This window comes from Parus major, chromosome 19 (assembly GCF_001522545.3).
Source record: "Parus major isolate Abel chromosome 19, Parus_major1.1, whole genome shotgun sequence".
NCBI classification, from domain to species: domain Eukaryota; kingdom Metazoa; phylum Chordata; class Aves; order Passeriformes; family Paridae; genus Parus; species Parus major.
The window spans coordinates 6,113,737-6,130,034 of record NC_031787.1 but is presented as its reverse complement, the minus strand read 5'-3'; the positions used below and the strand labels follow the sequence as shown (position 1 = coordinate 6,130,034).

General features: G+C 63.2%; 1 protein-coding gene across 4 annotated transcripts in view; it reads right to left on the bottom strand.

Annotated features, from left to right (window-relative positions):
- Positions 1-16,298, bottom strand: part of ABR (ABR activator of RhoGEF and GTPase) — a 38,245-nt gene that overhangs the window by 8,558 nt on the left and 13,389 nt on the right. For 2 of the 4 annotated variants that reach the window (XM_015646487.3, XM_015646485.3), the window contains exons 2-16: positions 15,254-15,438; positions 10,747-10,851; positions 10,101-10,286; positions 9,584-9,691; positions 8,920-8,980; positions 6,851-6,903; positions 6,576-6,716; positions 6,149-6,270; positions 5,865-6,030; positions 5,631-5,753; positions 5,484-5,559; positions 5,240-5,344; positions 4,713-4,787; positions 4,472-4,569; positions 4,231-4,362 (exon numbers count right to left, since the gene is read on the bottom strand). In XM_015646487.3, coding sequence (XP_015501973.1) covers positions 4,231-4,362; positions 4,472-4,569; positions 4,713-4,787; positions 5,240-5,344; positions 5,484-5,559; positions 5,631-5,753; positions 5,865-6,030; positions 6,149-6,270; positions 6,576-6,716; positions 6,851-6,903; positions 8,920-8,980; positions 9,584-9,691; positions 10,101-10,286; positions 10,747-10,851; positions 15,254-15,361 — 1,659 coding nt within the window. In that variant the 5' untranslated portion in view covers positions 15,362-15,438. Of the gene's footprint in view, positions 1-1,291; positions 1,617-4,230; positions 4,363-4,471; positions 4,570-4,712; positions 4,788-5,239; positions 5,345-5,483; positions 5,560-5,630; positions 5,754-5,864; positions 6,031-6,148; positions 6,271-6,575; positions 6,717-6,850; positions 6,904-8,919; positions 8,981-9,583; positions 9,692-10,100; positions 10,287-10,746; positions 10,852-12,499; positions 12,721-15,253; positions 15,439-16,298 lie in introns of those variants that run through there. The other 2 variants (XM_015646486.2, XM_015646488.2) reach the window with 2 other exon arrangements.

Below are 16,298 nucleotides of genomic sequence, written 5' to 3'. Positions count from 1 at the left end.
ACTCAACCATCAGCCTTGGGTGAAGCAATTGGGAGCACACTGGTGACTCAGTCTGCCAGATCATCTCTGCCAGAGCCCTGTGGAGCAGGATCCCAGAGGGGCAGCTACAGCCAGCGTTGCTTTCCATCAGTGTGGCACCCACAGATTCCCCAGCCTGGCCTCCCGTGGCTGCCCTGGCGAGCAGATCCTCACCAGACCTCCATGCCAGCAGCACCCTCCCCAGGGAACAGACAGTCCCTGAGCCCCCTGGTGCCATGGCACAGAGCAGCCCCTACACCAGCACACGCTGCCAGTGGCAAAGCACAGCCCCCCAAAAAAGCAGCAATTCACAGCCCTGACTGAGGGTGACCCGAGGAGCAGCTGCAGCACCCAGAGCCCACTGGGACCCTGCACAGACCTGCCGGGGTCACATCCTGCCCTGCAGCCCCAGGGCTCCCAGGCAGAGGAAATGAAACCCCTTCATGTTTTGACCCAGCAACAGCTGCCGGGCAGCCTCCCCACAAAGCTCTTGCTGCCCCTTAATCCCCTGTGCAAAGTGGCGGCGGCACAGAATCGAGGTTAATGCCGCTGCGTCACATGCGGCCCCGGCGCTGCCAAACCGAACCCCCACGGGCCCAGGCAGCCCCTGCCCACAGCCACAGCTCAGCCCCAAGCCAGCAGCTCCCTGGGCAGGGGACTCCACCGAGGGAAACCCCCTGAGTCCCCCTTGGGGCTTTTGGGACAGGCTGCAAGGGTGCTGTCCCCCTCCTTTGTCACCTCTGTCGCACATCCCTGCACACTGTGCTCCCACAAAGACGGGCTACACTGGCTGATGTGGCTGCGACACAGCTGTGAGCTGGGAAAGCCTGGATTCACCCGGGTTGCAAGAGGAGGGACGCAGGCACTGAGTGCTGTGGCACCCCAGGAATCTGGCCCCAGCCAGCCCAAAAGCATCACTGCCTCCTGGGCAAGCTCCAGGGCTGGGCTGGGGGTTCCGTGCCCTGCCTCTGCAGGACCCCCCGGTGCAAACAGCTCAGCTCCCAGAGTCTGCCAGCAAGCAGAGGAAGAGGGAGGGAAGGAGGAAAACAAACACCTCACAGGCTGCCAACTGCATCTAAGAGCTCCCAGAGCACCCAAACAGTCTCCGTGCACAGTTCCACAGCACTCACTCTCCACACAAACAACACAGCCCCTCACTTCAGCGCCCCCCACCCCACAAAACCACCCGTCAAAAAGCCACGGTGATCACGCCCGGCAGAGCCCGGCAGAGCCCAGCGCTGTCCCCTGCAGCCAACCCCCGCACCCGGAGCACCTTCTGCCGGAGCAGTTTGCTGCGCACCCTGCCCCAGAGCCGGGCTCCCGTGTTCGGGGCTCGCTTCCCCTCGGGCTCCTCCACGCCGGGCTGCTGCTCCCCCTCGGGGCCGGGGCTGCCCTCCGGCTGCACCAACACCTCTGTCATCCCGACGACCGCTTCGGCTCCGGGCAGACGACCCGAGGCTGGCCAGGAGCGTGCCCGCGGCTGGGTTAGCGCAGCAACCGCATCCCTTCTGCCGGCGGGGAGAGCTCAGCGGGGTCCGGCGAGGGGAGCCCTGCTGGGGTGGCGGGGCGGCGAGCGGGCAGGGCTCATCTTCAGGGTGTGAGCCGGGCTGGCGAGGCAGCCCCAAAAACCTCCCTCCCCCTGCGAGGAAGTGACTCAATGGCAGCCCCCCCCCGGCGGCCCCCACGCGTTTAACTCTCGCCCTGCCGCCCGCCGCCGCTCGGGAGCGCTGCGGGGGCTGCCGGGCCCCCCGCCGCCGTTATCCGCCGTTATCCGCTGTTATCCCTCTGCCGTTATCCCTCTGCCGTTATCCCTGTGCCGTTATCCCTGTGCCGTTATCCCTCTGCCGTTTTCCCTCTGCCGTTTTCCGCCTCGCAGCGCTGGCGGCAGCCGCGGCCCCCGAGGCACCGCCGCTGGCGGCTGCAGCATTCCCGGCTCCCCGCAGAAGCCAGGCTGGCTCTCCTGCTCTCAGCGACGGGCACCGGGAGAAGGCTTTTGGGGTCTGTTGTCACACCCGGGGACAGCTGGGTACCCCCATGTGCCCTCTGTGTACCCTGGCCCTTGTCAGCCCCACTGCCAGGGGGTGATGGGGACAGGGAAGCCCTGGGAGGGTTCCTGCCCGCTGTTTCTGACAGGCAGGAACATGGTGAGGCACAGGTTTGGGGAACTTGCATTCCCCCCAGTCCATCCCTCAGCAGCCCCTGGGGTCCACTGGGGTCACTACGGCTCTCTGCAGGTTTGGGGTGCCCCAGCATCACAAATGTCCCCTGCCAGAGCCTCTGCCAGCCCAGGGAAGGGGACAGACAGACAGGCAGCTATTCCCTGAGGGTACAGCAGGCACCGTGCCCATGACAACACAGGCTTCAACAGCCACATTCCCTCGTGCATCAAATGGGCTGAGGAAGGGGGTCCTGAGACTCCCTTCATGCACCCACTGCCTGTCTCCTCCAGGGCATGGGGGACACATCCAGCCTCTCTCCTCTGCAATGTGGGCACAAGCACTCACAGCCTGCTTTGTCCACCACAACATGCGTCTGCCATCCTGGCACAGCACCACACAACCCTGCCAGCACCCAGCAGCCAGAGCCCAGCTCCTGGGAACAACTGGGGCAGCTCAGAACAGGGCTGAGCCCTGCAGTGCAGGGGACACAAGACCCTCATGGTCAAGCCAAACAGGGCAGCCCTACCCCGGCCACAGCATATTCCAGCTTTAGAAAATGGAGTTAATAACAACAAAACAGGGTTAATGCCAACCAGGAGTCACACATAGCCAGTACTGCTGTGTGGAACCAGCAACAGCTCATGATGAGCCCAGGGGTGAGGAACATCCAGGGCAGCATCTCTGCCTGAGACTCTCAGGAAGAAGGCAGGAGGGCAGCTCTGGGGCTTGACTACAGCCCTGGGAGCAGCACTGCCCATCCTGCTCATTGCTGTCATGCCCTGTCACCCAGCCCACCCCTGGGGCAGGGGCCAAGCTGTGGCTCTGGGTGACAGCAGGACAGTCCCAACCCTGACACTCCTCCATCCATCCACATCCTCCTTGGGATATGCAGCCCCAGGGCCTTCTCTCTTTCCTTTTCTTCCCCCACAGCTTTTGCACAGCGGGTACGAGCTGTGCTGTCCCTGTCCCGACCCCCGCATCTCCCAGCATGACTCATGTTTGTTGATCCAGGCTATTTCCAAGAGCGCAGCTGGACTGATCCCCGCGGGACACTGAGCCCCTTCCCTGCCCTGGCCTTCCTACTTGGCCCAATGCCACCCCCACACTGTTTCCTGGGGGAAAGGGCAACAGACGGGTGATTTCAGGTATGAAGAAGCCACTGGTGAAGCTGAGCCCCTACTTCCCACCTTGTGCACCCTCCAGTGCTGTTTCCCCACAGCATCCCCTTCCCAGCAGCATTTTCATGCTGCTCTCTGCTCCCCTGGGACCTGCCCTCAGTTGCTTTCCCACGGAACAGGCAGCCGTGAGGGGCCCTTTGAAGTGGCCCTGGGTCGAGGGCTGTGTCCCAGGCATGAGGCTCTCCCCAGCACAGCCAGGAAGGCAGCCAGGCTGGGGTGCCCAGCAGGAAAACACAGGGACACCCCCAGCCCAGCCTGTGTCCCCCTGCCCCTGGCCAAAGTGGCTCCAGGGGGAATATGGGGTCTGGGGGTTGCCTGCCTCCCGCTCCATCCTCCTGGTCCTGCTCACCTGGGAGCATCTCAGGGCAGCTTGGGCCGCCATCCTCCCTGCCTGGCAACCGCCAATCAGAGGTGGCTCAGCCGTTGCCCTGGAAACCCCCGTTGCCATAACAGCAGCTGATGGAGGCCCAGGGAAGGCAGATGGTGGCAGAGGGGGACACAGGAGGGATGGGGGGCTGAACATGCAGAGCCCTCCCTAAGGCAGCTACCAGCCCCTCCCAGGGCCATGGCACAGAGAGCAGCAGAATGGAAACACTTCCATCCAGCCCAGATGGGGATGGATGAACCTCTGCAGGTTCTGGCTTTGCCACCCCTCTCACTTTGTCCCACCTTCTCCTGCAGCCACTGTGCCCCAAGACCATCAGCCCCCATGCCTGATGCCCACCCACCTCACTATCTTCAATCCCACCACCCCGCTCCCGAAAGCAGAGCTGTCCACCCTAGGCATCACTCCAAGATAACCCTCCCAGCCCAGGTGCCAGGTCCAAAGGGGACCACCTTCAGGTGAAAGGATGCCCAAAAGCCCCAGTGCATACCTGGATCTGCCCCTTGCCCATGATCTTGTCCACAATTTCGTTGTTGTCCTTGTTGAGTTTGGTCTTATCATAGCACTTCTCGTAGCAGAGGATGCGCAGGGACTGGGAGCCCTCCAGTTCGATCTCAAACTCCTGGAGTGTGGAGGGAGGGTGGCTCAACCCCAGCCTAGAGCAGCTCCAAAACCAGGGTTGAAGGGAAATGGGGAACACAGTCCCCTCCCTGCATCCCACCCTCCCTCACCTCATTCCACTGTGGCTCCGTGGTGTCCCGGAACACCCTGGTCTTGGCTTTGCTGACAAAGTAGCCAAAGGAGTCCACCTCCAGCGTGCAGTAGAGGTCTGGGGGAGCAGACATTCCTCAGCAGCCCAGGAACACCCTCACCATCTCCCAGATGCACTGTGGGCAGAGCAGGGCCACGTGCTGGACCCCAACTCTTCCGAGCCCACTGGCCCCTCCAAACAGGGTGGGCACCCACACTTACTGGCTGACTGCTTGAAGCCCTTGGCAGAGTGGACGATGACGTGCAGGAACCCATAAAGCCCTGGGGACTCGTCATCTGTGGCAGGAGAGCAGAGGCTGTGTCAGGGCCTGGGGCTGGCCATCCCCAAGGCAGCCTTTGCCACCTTTGCCAGAGCGAGCACAGTGCCTGCAAGGACACTCAAATGCCCCCAAGTCCCTGGAGGGACATCTCTAAGTTCTGTATCCCGCACTGACAGGCATCCCAAGCTCTCCTGCTGCTGGGGGAGGTTCCCAGTGGGGCTGGCTGGGTCTCACCCTGGGCACACTGATCCTGCCCAACCCATGGCAGGGGCTGGAGAGAGCCCAAAAGCAGTCCTGTGCTGCAGCAGGGATTGGGCTGCCTGGGAGCAAGCACAATCCGACGCTGCTCCAGCAGTGCCACCTGGTGGGGAGCTGTCCCCTGCACAGCAGAGTCCCCGCTTCAGCTCAGGGACCCCACAGCTCCTGCCCGGCATCATCCCGGCAAAGCAGGACCCAGCGGTCACTCACCGTCCTTGTTGCTGGTGACGGGGATGTTGTGGACAGTGCGTAGCTTGAAGCAGGATCCTGTGAGCACCTGCAGCTCCACTGAGCTCAGAACAAAGGCCTGGAGGTCTGGGAGAGGACAGAAGATTCAGAGGGACATAGCCAGTGCTGGTCATAGAGACTGAAGAGTCCTATGTCCTATAGGACTTTCCTGTGGCTTCTGGGGGGACCATGACCCCCAAGAACGCCTCAGCAGCCCCAGACTCACCCTTTTTCTGCAGTCTCTGGATGGCCTCCCTCCACTCAGATCGCTCGTAGTCGGAGGAGAGCAGGAAGAGGTAGCTCTGTAAGAGAGAGGAAGATGTGGCAAGCTGTGCAGGCAGGGCTGAGCCTGGCCCCAGCCCGCCCTCCTCACCTTCCCGTTGCGGTTGTGGATGCGGAAGGGAATGGCAGGTGAGTTGAGGAGCAGCCAGAATTCGTTCTCAAACATCTTCTTCTTGAGGCGCTCGATGGCACGGCTCTGCCCCTTGTTGGCTTTCTGCAGCCAGGGAGCAGAGAGGACCTTTCAGAGGTGCCCCTGTCTCCCACATCCCATCCCTGATCCAGAGCAGAGCACCACCCACGAGCAAGTCCCACAGCCTTCTCTCACCTCCTTCTGCATCTCGCTCTTGATGGTTGAGATCTTCATCTTCATGTCCTCCAGCTCGTGGTCGGGGATGACGTGAACCTGCGGGCAGTGCTCCGACTCCTCCAGCGAGGGGAACACCAGGTCGGCCAGGGGCACATACCACTTGCAGTCGTACTGCTGGTGCTTCCTGCAGCCAGGGCACGGGTGCTGACTGATGCCTGACCCCCTCCCTGGCACATCTCCCGGCCCACTGAGGGACAGGGGGGGTTGTGACACATTCCCCCTGTGCCCAGCGCCCTCCTTACCCCACTGCTGTCTTCTTCAGCTTGGCACAGAGCAGCACGTCGGTGAAGAGGAACACGTGTCGCAGCTTCCGCGAGCCCTCCGACAGCTCCACCAGGAAGCCATCCTTGACAAGCTGCCGGGTCTGTGTGGCAGAGGGGCTGCCATGAGAGCAGGCAGGGAGCAATGGCCAACAATCCATGGGGAAAGGCTGACAATCCTGTCCCTCTCTGTGGCTCAGCCACCAGGAGCATGGGGAGGTCCATGTCCTCTATACTTAGTAAAGGACCAGATAGAGCCCTAATCTTGTACCTAGAACTGTATCTGGAGGAACCCTTCCAGCTCCTACCTAGGCACCAAGGAGCTCTTCAGGGCAGAAACAGCAGCCAGGGGCTGGCAGAGGGCTCAGCCCTCACCCTGTGCCCAGGCACTGCCCACCCCACAGCTCACCTCGCCCTTGGGGGTGGTGACCGCTGTCCTCCGGGGGTCGATGTCCTCATTGATGCTGGACAGGAAATTCTGGGAGATGCGGAGGGCGTCCTGGAGCAGTGGGTAGTCAGGGTGGTCAGCTGGGGTGTGCTTGAGGAGGTCCTGGAAGGAGACAGGCACAGGTTAGCAGCTCGAAAGCAGCTGGAGACCCCTTATCAGCACTCCCCACAGCAGATCCCCAGGAGCAGCAGAGACAGAGCCCACCACCATCCCTGTGCGACTGGCATCACACTCACGTGCAGGACGAGGGTGCTCCGTGTCACCCGGTCGATGGGTTTGTAGAGCAGCGCTGAGGGGAGAGAGAAAGTGTCAGCAGCCACCTGTGGCTGGAGCCCTGGCCCCTCTCCCACCTGTCACAGAGAGCACAGGGGCAAGGAGGGGAGCCCAGATGCCCAGAGAGCCCCCCTGGTCTGCACAGAGCCCTGGGCAAGCATCTGGCACCTGTCCTGCACAGAGCCAGCACAGCTGGACAATCGTGGTAGTGCCAGGAGCAGTGGGGAGCCACCGCTGCCACAGCCCCAGGGCACAAGCAGCCACAGCTAGGCTGGTCACGGGTGGTGAGATGGGATGTCCCACCAAGCCCGTGGCAGCACAGGACTGGGACAGCCCTCTGGAGGGCAGGGCCTCCCCGGGAGGGCTGCACCCACACTTGCTGTGCTGTGGCTGTGCAGCGGAAGAGCCGCTCACCCGTCACCCTCAGCAGCTTTCTCAGTTTCCCTTTTGGCTCAGTGGTGGGTCTCATCCCTCACCTGGCTCTGCCACCCCATGGGACACCCTGTACCCACCTCTCTGCACCATGCCAGCCAGCCCTGGTGCAAAGGGGATCCAGGCTGCTCCAGCAGCAGCAAAACCACCACCTCCAGAGAACACCGGGTCCAAGGCTTCAGCCCAACCCCATTGCCCCATGTCCCTGCCTGCAGCCCCACCCAGGGCAGGGGGCACAGCTGCCTCACAGACGGGTACAGAAAGTACCTTTTTCCTACCACACACCCTCCCAGCAGGAAACAGCCCCAGAGGCTCTCCAGAGGCACATTTCAGTGGAAACTTACAGACCCTTCTCCTCCTCCCCACCTCTTTGGGCAGACAAAGGCACGGAGCCCACTCACAGTGCTGCTCTCTGTGCCTGGCCACAGCCATGTCTCCCTAGGCTGCTTTCAGCCAGGCTGATGCCTCTGGGTTTTCCCTTCACTTTGGAGCACTTCCCCAAACTGCCAGGGCTGAGAGCAGCCAGGTTTCGGGAAGTGGGAGAGGAAGGAAAGGTGCCACCTCCTCACTCTAGGCTGAGTCGTGAGGAGTTCCCATTCCCTGTATCCCAGAGGTGCTGCCTCATAGCACCCAGTCCTGAGACAGAGTGAGGTGATGATGCCAGGCTGAACCCCAACCAGAGGCTGCACTCCCACAACTCCGTGCCAGAGGGTAAAACAAGAGCCCTGTTCCCTGTGACAGCCAGCAAGAACGCTGCTCTGGGATAAAGGTGACAGGCAGGGTCATCTGGCACATCCCCCCTTTTCCAGCATCCTAGACCCACAGGTCTAGGTGGACCCTCCTGCTGCATCATTACAGGCATACACAAAGCTCCAGGGAGGCCTGGGAGGGCTTGTCCCAGCACAACGGAGGAGCAACAGGCTCCTTGTGCACACAGCCTGGGACCCACGGGCAGCAGCAGGCAGGGAGAGATGGACATTCCAGCCCCACCATGCTGGGGCAAACGGGGACCCCTCCCCATCACCATCCACACGGCACAGCCCGGGCAGAGGGGGTTCCCCGGCCCAGGATCCCCCTGCCCAGCCCAGCTCCTTCCGTCCCATCAATGGCACGAGTCCCTGCCCGGCGGGGACGGCGAACGCGTGGCTGCGTGTGCCAGAGCCAAGATGATTCAACCGAGCCTGGAACAAAGCCGTTCCCAACTTCAGCCTGCAGAGCACGACGCAGCCCCCACCCCCCCGCACGGACCCCTCGGCATCACTCCCTGCCGGCACCCCAAACCGGAGCCGCCCCCCTCGCCTCACCATAGGTGCAGTTACAGCAGAGCCGGACAATGACGAGGATTTCCATGGCAGCCCGGTCTCCACGCAGCCATCGCTGCCGCTCAGCCCGGCTGCGGCACAGCTCCGGCCCCTCCGCACGGCTCCCAGCACAGCCGCGGGCGGGGAGGAGCGGTGGGCAGGGGCTGGGGGGCTCCCGCACGCCCCCAGCGTCCTAAAGAGCCACCAGCCCCCCGCCCGCCGGCTCCAGGCACACAAAGGGCTCGGTAATTCACCCACGCACACCAAAGGCTGCGCCCCCCTCCCCTCGCCCGCCGTACCCTCCATGGTGACGGACGAGTGGCTCTCCTTCGAGTCCTTGGGGCCCTTCACCTTCAGTTCCTAGGGAGGGAAAGGCCCATCAGCGGGGTCTGGGGCGGGGGGAAGGTCATGGCTCAAGGTCATGGGGGCCCCCCACCCTTCCTCTTGTACCCTGGTACCTTCCCCTGGCCCCAGCCTGGCCGTGCTGGAGGCCACAAACGAGTGTGGGTTCCTGCCTGGCTGGAAGCAGCTCTGGCTGTGCCTAACAGCTGGGACATGGTGGTGATGCCACCAAGGTGAACAGGACAAGGGGACCAGGCTGTAGCCGTGGAATTCCCCATTTCTGTAGAGGATCCAGGCATGGAGATGCTGGCAGCAGGAGATGAGCCACAGGTGCCCAGCACCCACCAACACTGGATGGGGAGGTGATCGCATAGGCTGAGCCCAATCTGAGCTTGGATAAGATGGGGACAATCTCCTGCAACACCCAAAAGAGCATGGCCCTCCAGCACAGCCCCTGGTGGCCCAGCCCTTGGGTACAGTCCCTGCAAGTCCCCAGGGCAGGGGGAGCATCTCCATGGGGTAGACATGGTCAGCTCAGCCACGAAGCCAGAGTTCTCTGTCCTGTGCAGGGACAGCCTGGGCACAGCCCTCTCCCACTGGCACTGCTCCATCCCAGCTTACCTCCGAGATCTTCTGGAACTGGTAGTTGCTCTGGCTGCACTTCTCTGCCGTCTCCAATGCGATTTTGTAGTTATCCACAAAGGCTTTGTAGACCCCCAGCTGGCTGGCCTGTGGGGAGTGGGGATTAGCCAGGCACCAGCAGGGTGCTGAAGCCCCCCACAGCAACCAAGGGGTCAGGCAGCCCTTGAGGTGACACTGCCCAGAGTTGTCCCCTCCTGGCAAGACACTGAGGGTCCTGACAGCTGAGGGTTACATGCTTGGCTCCTGCTCAGGCCAGGATGGTGTAGCTCCTGCCCAGCCTGCGCCTCCATAAACTTCCAAAATCCAGCAGACAGATAACAAGTGCCTGGATAGCAGAAACTGAAGCTACAGCCCTTCAACCTGTCCTCTCTTTCTCTCCCCAGCATGATCATGGAATCCATGGGCACAGCCCCTGTGGGCATCACAACTCCAGACTCATCACAACTCCAGCCCTTCTCCTCTTCCAAGTGGAGCAACACCCAGGGAAGGTGCATACCAGCTTCTGGAAGAGGTGGCCCATGGTGACATTGCTGTCCCACTGCTGCACCTTTGGGCACAGGCTGTCGTAGAACTCCTTGTGGATCTCATAGATATCCTGTATCTTGTAGAAAATCGTCTCGATCTGCTGGAGGGTCAGGACAGGCTGCGACGTGGTGGCCGTGGCCTTCAGCGGCTTCATGGGCTGCCAAAGAAGGGAGAGTTTGAGATGAGGGCTAAGAGGGGAACACTGGGAATGAGGAGGAACTGAGCTGGCAGCAAGGGCTGCCCAGGACACTTGGACCAAGGCTGGCAGCTGGCCCAAGGGGCGCTCCAGGCTCGTGCATCCTTGGACTTCCCCGCAGCGGCAGTGACCCCGTGTTGCGCAACAGCGTCTCGCCATGAAGGTCAGCAAGTCCACAAGAGGAAGCAAAGCTACAACTGTCCCCAACAGGGACATGGGCAGTGCAGGAGGTGCAGATGGGGGTAGCCAGGACAGAGCAAAACTGGCTCTCTGATGTAGCTTCTGGAGCTTTGCTCCCACTCATGCTAACATGGCTGGGGGAAGCCAGTAAAAAATTACTCCATCCATCCATCCATCCATCCATGCATCCATCCATCCATCCATCCCTGGAGGGGCTCTCCAGTCTGGGGGCTGTGCTCACCAACAAGAGGGCCTCCAGCTGATTGATGTAGATCTCCTCACTGGCCAGGAAACCAGAGAGCACCAACTTCCGCATCTCCAGGCCTTTGCCAGCGTCCCGCTCGCCCTGCAGAACACAGCAAGGAGCCTGGCTAAGCCAGCAAGTGGCACAGAAGGAGACCCAACGTGCCACCAGCCCATCTCTGGCATCCCCCACATGGGCACATGGCCCTGCCAGTGTCAGGGAAGCTCCATAGCAAGGTGAGGGCATGTGCCCAATGGGCAGCAGAGGCCATCTGGAGCCAGCTGGGAAAGCCATGAGCTGTGCTGGCTTCTCTCCCCTCCCTGCTCCGGGCTGGCCACGAGCCCGGCGCCGCTGGCAGCACTCCAGGATGGCGCACGGCATGGCAGGACTCTCCCAGGGCAGAGTCCAGAGACGCCCAGTGAAATCATGCTTGGCACTGGATGGTGCTCCCACGTGATGTGGCACCACCCTTTCCCTTGGCTGAGGTTTCCCTTGGGAAGTGCCACCCCAACAGACACTTCCAGTAGCACTGGGGCATGGCCTGACACCCAGGTCTGCAGCACTGATGCTCCTGTGGCATGACCCTCATGGTTGGTGGGCTGTGGGACCCTCAGCGAGATTCTGCCAGTGGCCAGGCATGGACACCCCAACCCCTGGACCATCCCTGGTCACGCCTTGGCCTCTCCCCTTAAAAACCACAGTTAAGCCGCAGGCTTTGCCACCCAGACAAGGGCCAGGCAGAGCCATGGGAGCACCACTCTGGGCCATTCAGGATGGTTTGGGGGGGACATTGGTCGTGTCTCACCTCTGCCCATGCCAGCCCTGGCTGTTGTGCCAGGGGAGGTGGCAGCTGCAAGCACCTGGGGGACACAGCACCAAGACAGGCATGGCTGAGGATCAGCATCTCTGTCCCACTCTAGTGTCCATCAGCCAGCCCTGGGCACTGCTGTGACAACCAGTGTCCACCCTGCCAGGCTGCCCCAGTAAGGCTGGGCCACAGTGACTGGTGCAGTGTGGGGGGGGCAGTTTTATTCACTGGGAGCTTGTGGGCTCTTTGCCACAGATTAGTCACGGGCTCTTCCTGCTTCCCCCAGCCTGGGCCTTGCGCAGAGCTCAGGGGATAAGGGACCCACCCACGCTCAGGGCCCACACAGCCCACGGGGACAATGTCAGCTGGACCCCCGTGACCCAGAGCAGTGACTCTTCACCAGGGCCTGTTGGCTGCCCCATGCAGGAGACCCCAGGAAGAGCAGGGTGGGCACAGCCCTCTTCCAGCACCCGAGCAGGGTGGGCATGAGAAGGATGCTGAGCTCCACCTGCCAGCACAGAGGCCGCCCCGGGTCCGCCCCCCAGCTCTGTTTTGGGACTGATTAGGAGTTCCTGGTGGCCGAGAAGTGGGGCACAGTGTAAAACAAGCCCCTTTCTGAGCATCCAGTGCCGGCTCTGCTGAGCCACGCAGCTCCCACCCCTCAGCAGCTCTACTTCCCCCTGGAAGGACAGCTGGGTGGTCGCCCCACTCTGAGCCCTCCCCACCTGGAGCCTGGCACAGCCCTGCCCCACGCCCCTGGCCACAGGCAGTCCTGGGGGTGTGGTGGGGCCGCAGTGATGCTCCCGCTGCCCCCAGCTCTGCCCCCTGCATCGCATCGCCCCAGGAGCTGTTCCAACACCGGGGCACCACCAGCACCAGCAAGATGCCCCTTGTCCCCACACCCAGTGCCCAGCACGGGGGCAGGGTCCCCCCGCTGCCCACCTTCTCGCCGGCCGAAAACGGAGACACGGGGCTGGTGGGGGTTCCTGGCTCAGAGTCATCTTCATCCTCCAGCACTTTATCCAGGTACCCTATGGCCTCCTCTTCCTCCTCCATGGCCGGCAGGGCAGCGGGGCGCAGAGGGGACCCCACAAGGCTCCGGACAAGGGGCTCACGCGGCTGAGCCGTCCCAGGCTGACTCAGCTCTGGACGCCGGCCACCAGCGCGGGATGAAAGGAGCCATTATGGGATCCCCGGTGCTCCAGCCTGACCCAGCTCCGGCCTCCTGGTCCCCGGCGGCCCGGGTGCTCCCGGCACGGCTGCTGAGCCGCCTGCGAGCGGCAGCTCCGGGCTCGGCAGCGCTGCGAGCACAGGGCCAGCCCCGCTCCCGGCCGGCTCCGCTCGGCGCCGGGGCCGCGGGCGGTGCAGGGGCCGCTGGCCGAGCCCCGCGCCCCAGCCGGCCCCGCCGCTCCGCCCTGCGCGCTCCTACAGGAAATGCTCTCTCGGCGATGGAGGTGGGGCTGCTCCGCCGCCGCAGCCCGCCTGTGGTCAAGGCTGGGGCGAGCAGCAGCCGCCTTCCCCGGCCGGTTTTCCCAACGTGTGTCCAGCAAGAGCCGCGGGGAGGGGTCCCCTGCCAGGCCCCCCGCGTTCCCCCCCGGAAATGGGAGAGCATCTCTTCTGTTGTAGCCCTCTGGGCCCTCGTGTCCCGTGCGAAGGCAGAGACCGTGGGGATTGCCACCAGCCAGAAGTGACCTTGGAAGGCAGCAGCATCACCAGGTCCCACACGGGGACCTGGCTGTGCACCCCCAGAAGGTACCAGAGCTCTCGCTGCCCCAGAGGGGACTGGCAGCAGTGTCACAGAGCTGAGCCGTGTGTGCTCACATGTCTGCTGCACATCCCTCAGGACATGGGGACACCGGCACTGCTGTGATGCTTGTGAGGGACACTGTGGGCATTGGCAAACAAGACAAGAGCAGGCTGGAGGAGACACTAATGCAAGAGCTGTTTCAGCAGTTTCCCCCAGGCTCCTCAGAAGCAAAAGGGGAACCAGTGACTTGCGTGTGCTCTGCCCACAGGAGCCATCTCTTCTCCCTGCACCCATCTGAGCCTGCAACAAACTCCTGCCGTGAGATGTGGGCAGAGACACAGACACAGGGACTTTCCAGAGCCCGTGTCCAGCCCTGTGTCCATGCCACAGCTCAGCCTTTGCACCACAACCCTGCCCAACATGGCTAGGTCCACAGAGTGGGGAATGGTCCCTGGCCAGGGGAATGTGCCCACACTGCCAACCAAACCCAGCAGTACCCCAGCAGGGGCTGCAACACCAGCTCCACACCACGGCCTCGTGTTTCCCAGGTGGGATGGGGAGGATTAAGACGTGTCTGCACACAGCAGTCACAGGCCCCAGTCATGGTTACAGCTGCCCCAGGAGCTTTCAAGACTACATACCCCACCAGAAACCTCCTCCAGCCCTCTCCAAGGCAGTGACACCAGTCCTGCCTCACTGGAGGAGAGCAGTGGGGTGAACCTGGCGCCCTGTGCCATCAGCCACACAAGCACAAGCCTGTGCCCCTCATGGAGGTGGACACACAGCGCTGGTATTGGAGGGTGCTCTGCCAAGCCCCAGCACAAGCAGCTCCACATGAAGAGACGGAGGCAGAGCTGGCACTGGGCTCCAACCCAATCCTGTCGGTCACAACCAAGTCAACATCCCTGCCTGTGCCCAGAGCCAGCGTGCCCCACCAGCCCTCAGGGACACCCCTCTGCCAGCATCTGCCCTCAGCCCTGCTTCCCAGAGCCACCCTCTGCTGTCCCTGCTGGCTCGGGCTCAGATCCAGCGCTCTCACCCCAGCACCGGGGTGTCAGGGCCGGGGCTCGAAGGCTGTGCTGAGGGGACAAGGAGCCCGAAGCCCGAGTGGTTTAGAGACAGCCCCGGGAGGCGGTGGCAGAGGGCAGCACCCTCCTCTCCCTCCCCAGGGGCGCTGGGTGCCGGGATGACATGCTGCGCAGGGCAGCCCCGGGGAGGAAGCCACACCTCTCCCTCCTCTGCCTCAGCATCCGGGTCAGGAGCTTAACTCTTTCCATGACAAAAATAAAACTTCACTTCTCCGGGCCCGGGCAGCGGCAGCGCCGGGGGATCCTCCAGCCCGGGCCCGTGCGGTTGCTCCGTGCACTAAAGCCGAGGGGCCAATGTGCCTGCCTGGGCCCCACCGCTCCCGGGCCTTATGGAAACTTTCATTCTGGAAAAAACCCACATTTTTCCCTTTGGATCCCACCCCGCATCTCTGTAGGCATTCTTCCTCTCTTGGAAAACCAAAGGACTTCCCAAGGATGCGCTGCGAACAGCAGAGGTTACATCTAAATAGTCCAGAGCGAGGGGGGGTACTTTGTGTCCCCACCCCTGCTGGTGACTGGTCCCCGAGTGCCACTAGATGGAGCCGGCAGCCCGGCGGAGCCGCTGTCCCCAAGGGCTCCGGGAGCTGGGGACCCCGGGAGCTCCCTGCCCCGGGACCCCGCTCTCGGGCCAGCCCATCCCCTCCTGGCTCTGCCACCGGCACGGCACTGCGGGACAGGGACACGGCGTGTCCCACGGACATGGCATCCCCCGAACTGCTGCTCCCCGGCACCCAGACTGCCACGGCCAGCAGAAATCGGGCTGCCGGGCACAGTCCCCCCAGGTCACAGCAGCACAAACACCGCTGACACCCGAGCCGGACACGCAGAGCCCCGAGCCCCCCATCCGCCCCCAGCACCTACCCCTGTGCCGAGGCCATCGGTGGGCGTGGGTGAGACACCGTCCCCGCTCTCCTGGCCGCGGGCGCTGAGCTGGGGGGACATGGTGGGCGATTCATCGATGTAGGGCATGGTTTCCGAGCCCTCTGGAAGCGCCTTGGGCTCCTCGTTGCCCTCGGCGTCGTACTCGTCCGCACCATAGTTGAAGTCTGCCGGGGTGAGAGAGGGTGGCCGTGAGCATCCAGGCAGGGCTCAGGGTCACCGTGTGGCACCAAGGCCACCCAGCCCAGCCTGTGGTTACCCGCGGGCAGCTCCCAGGGCCACTCACGGATAGCCCAGCCCAGCCTCGCTGCCTGCTCAGCCAAACAGGCAAGAAGACATCACACATCACACCGCGCATCCTCGGCCCCGCAGGCATCCTCTGCTCGACACACTTCCCTATATTTGAATAATTAACGGAACCGAGAGCCCGACGGCCTCGTCTGCATGGGGACAGCTGCTCTACCAGACGCTCCAGCCCCATGCAAGTGGCCGTGCTCTGCCTGTCCGCCGGGCACCATCCCTGTGCCATCCCCGGGGAGACAGGAGCTGGGCTGGCAGCCATAGCCGCCGTCCTCCTCGCTCGCCCATGCCCACACTCCTGGAAGCGTGGAAATGCGTGCCAGGCCGCCTGGATCCACAGCACGGAGGGCAGTGCCACCCCCCTGGCAGGAGGGCTCCACTGCCTCCCGGTGGGGGCCGAAGGGGGGCTGCATTCCCAGCGCAGGATGAGGCCCCCGCCCAGAACAGCACCGGTTTTGGGGTGCCCCACGCTGAGCAACAATCCCCCACCACCCATGGCCCAGGGGAAGCCATTTCGGGGAGACAGAGCCCCAAGTGGGAGGGCGGGGGGGGCTCCAGGGTCTGCAGCGGGGCCCTGGAGAGCAGCGGGGGACCGGGGTACATCCTAACCTGTTACCATGGGAACGGCAGCGGCACGGTGGCAGCGGGAAGAGGTGGCTGCAGCAGCCCCGAGATGCTGACAAAGGGGAGGGGGAAGGGAGCCCGGCTGCGGCAGGGACGGCCGAGG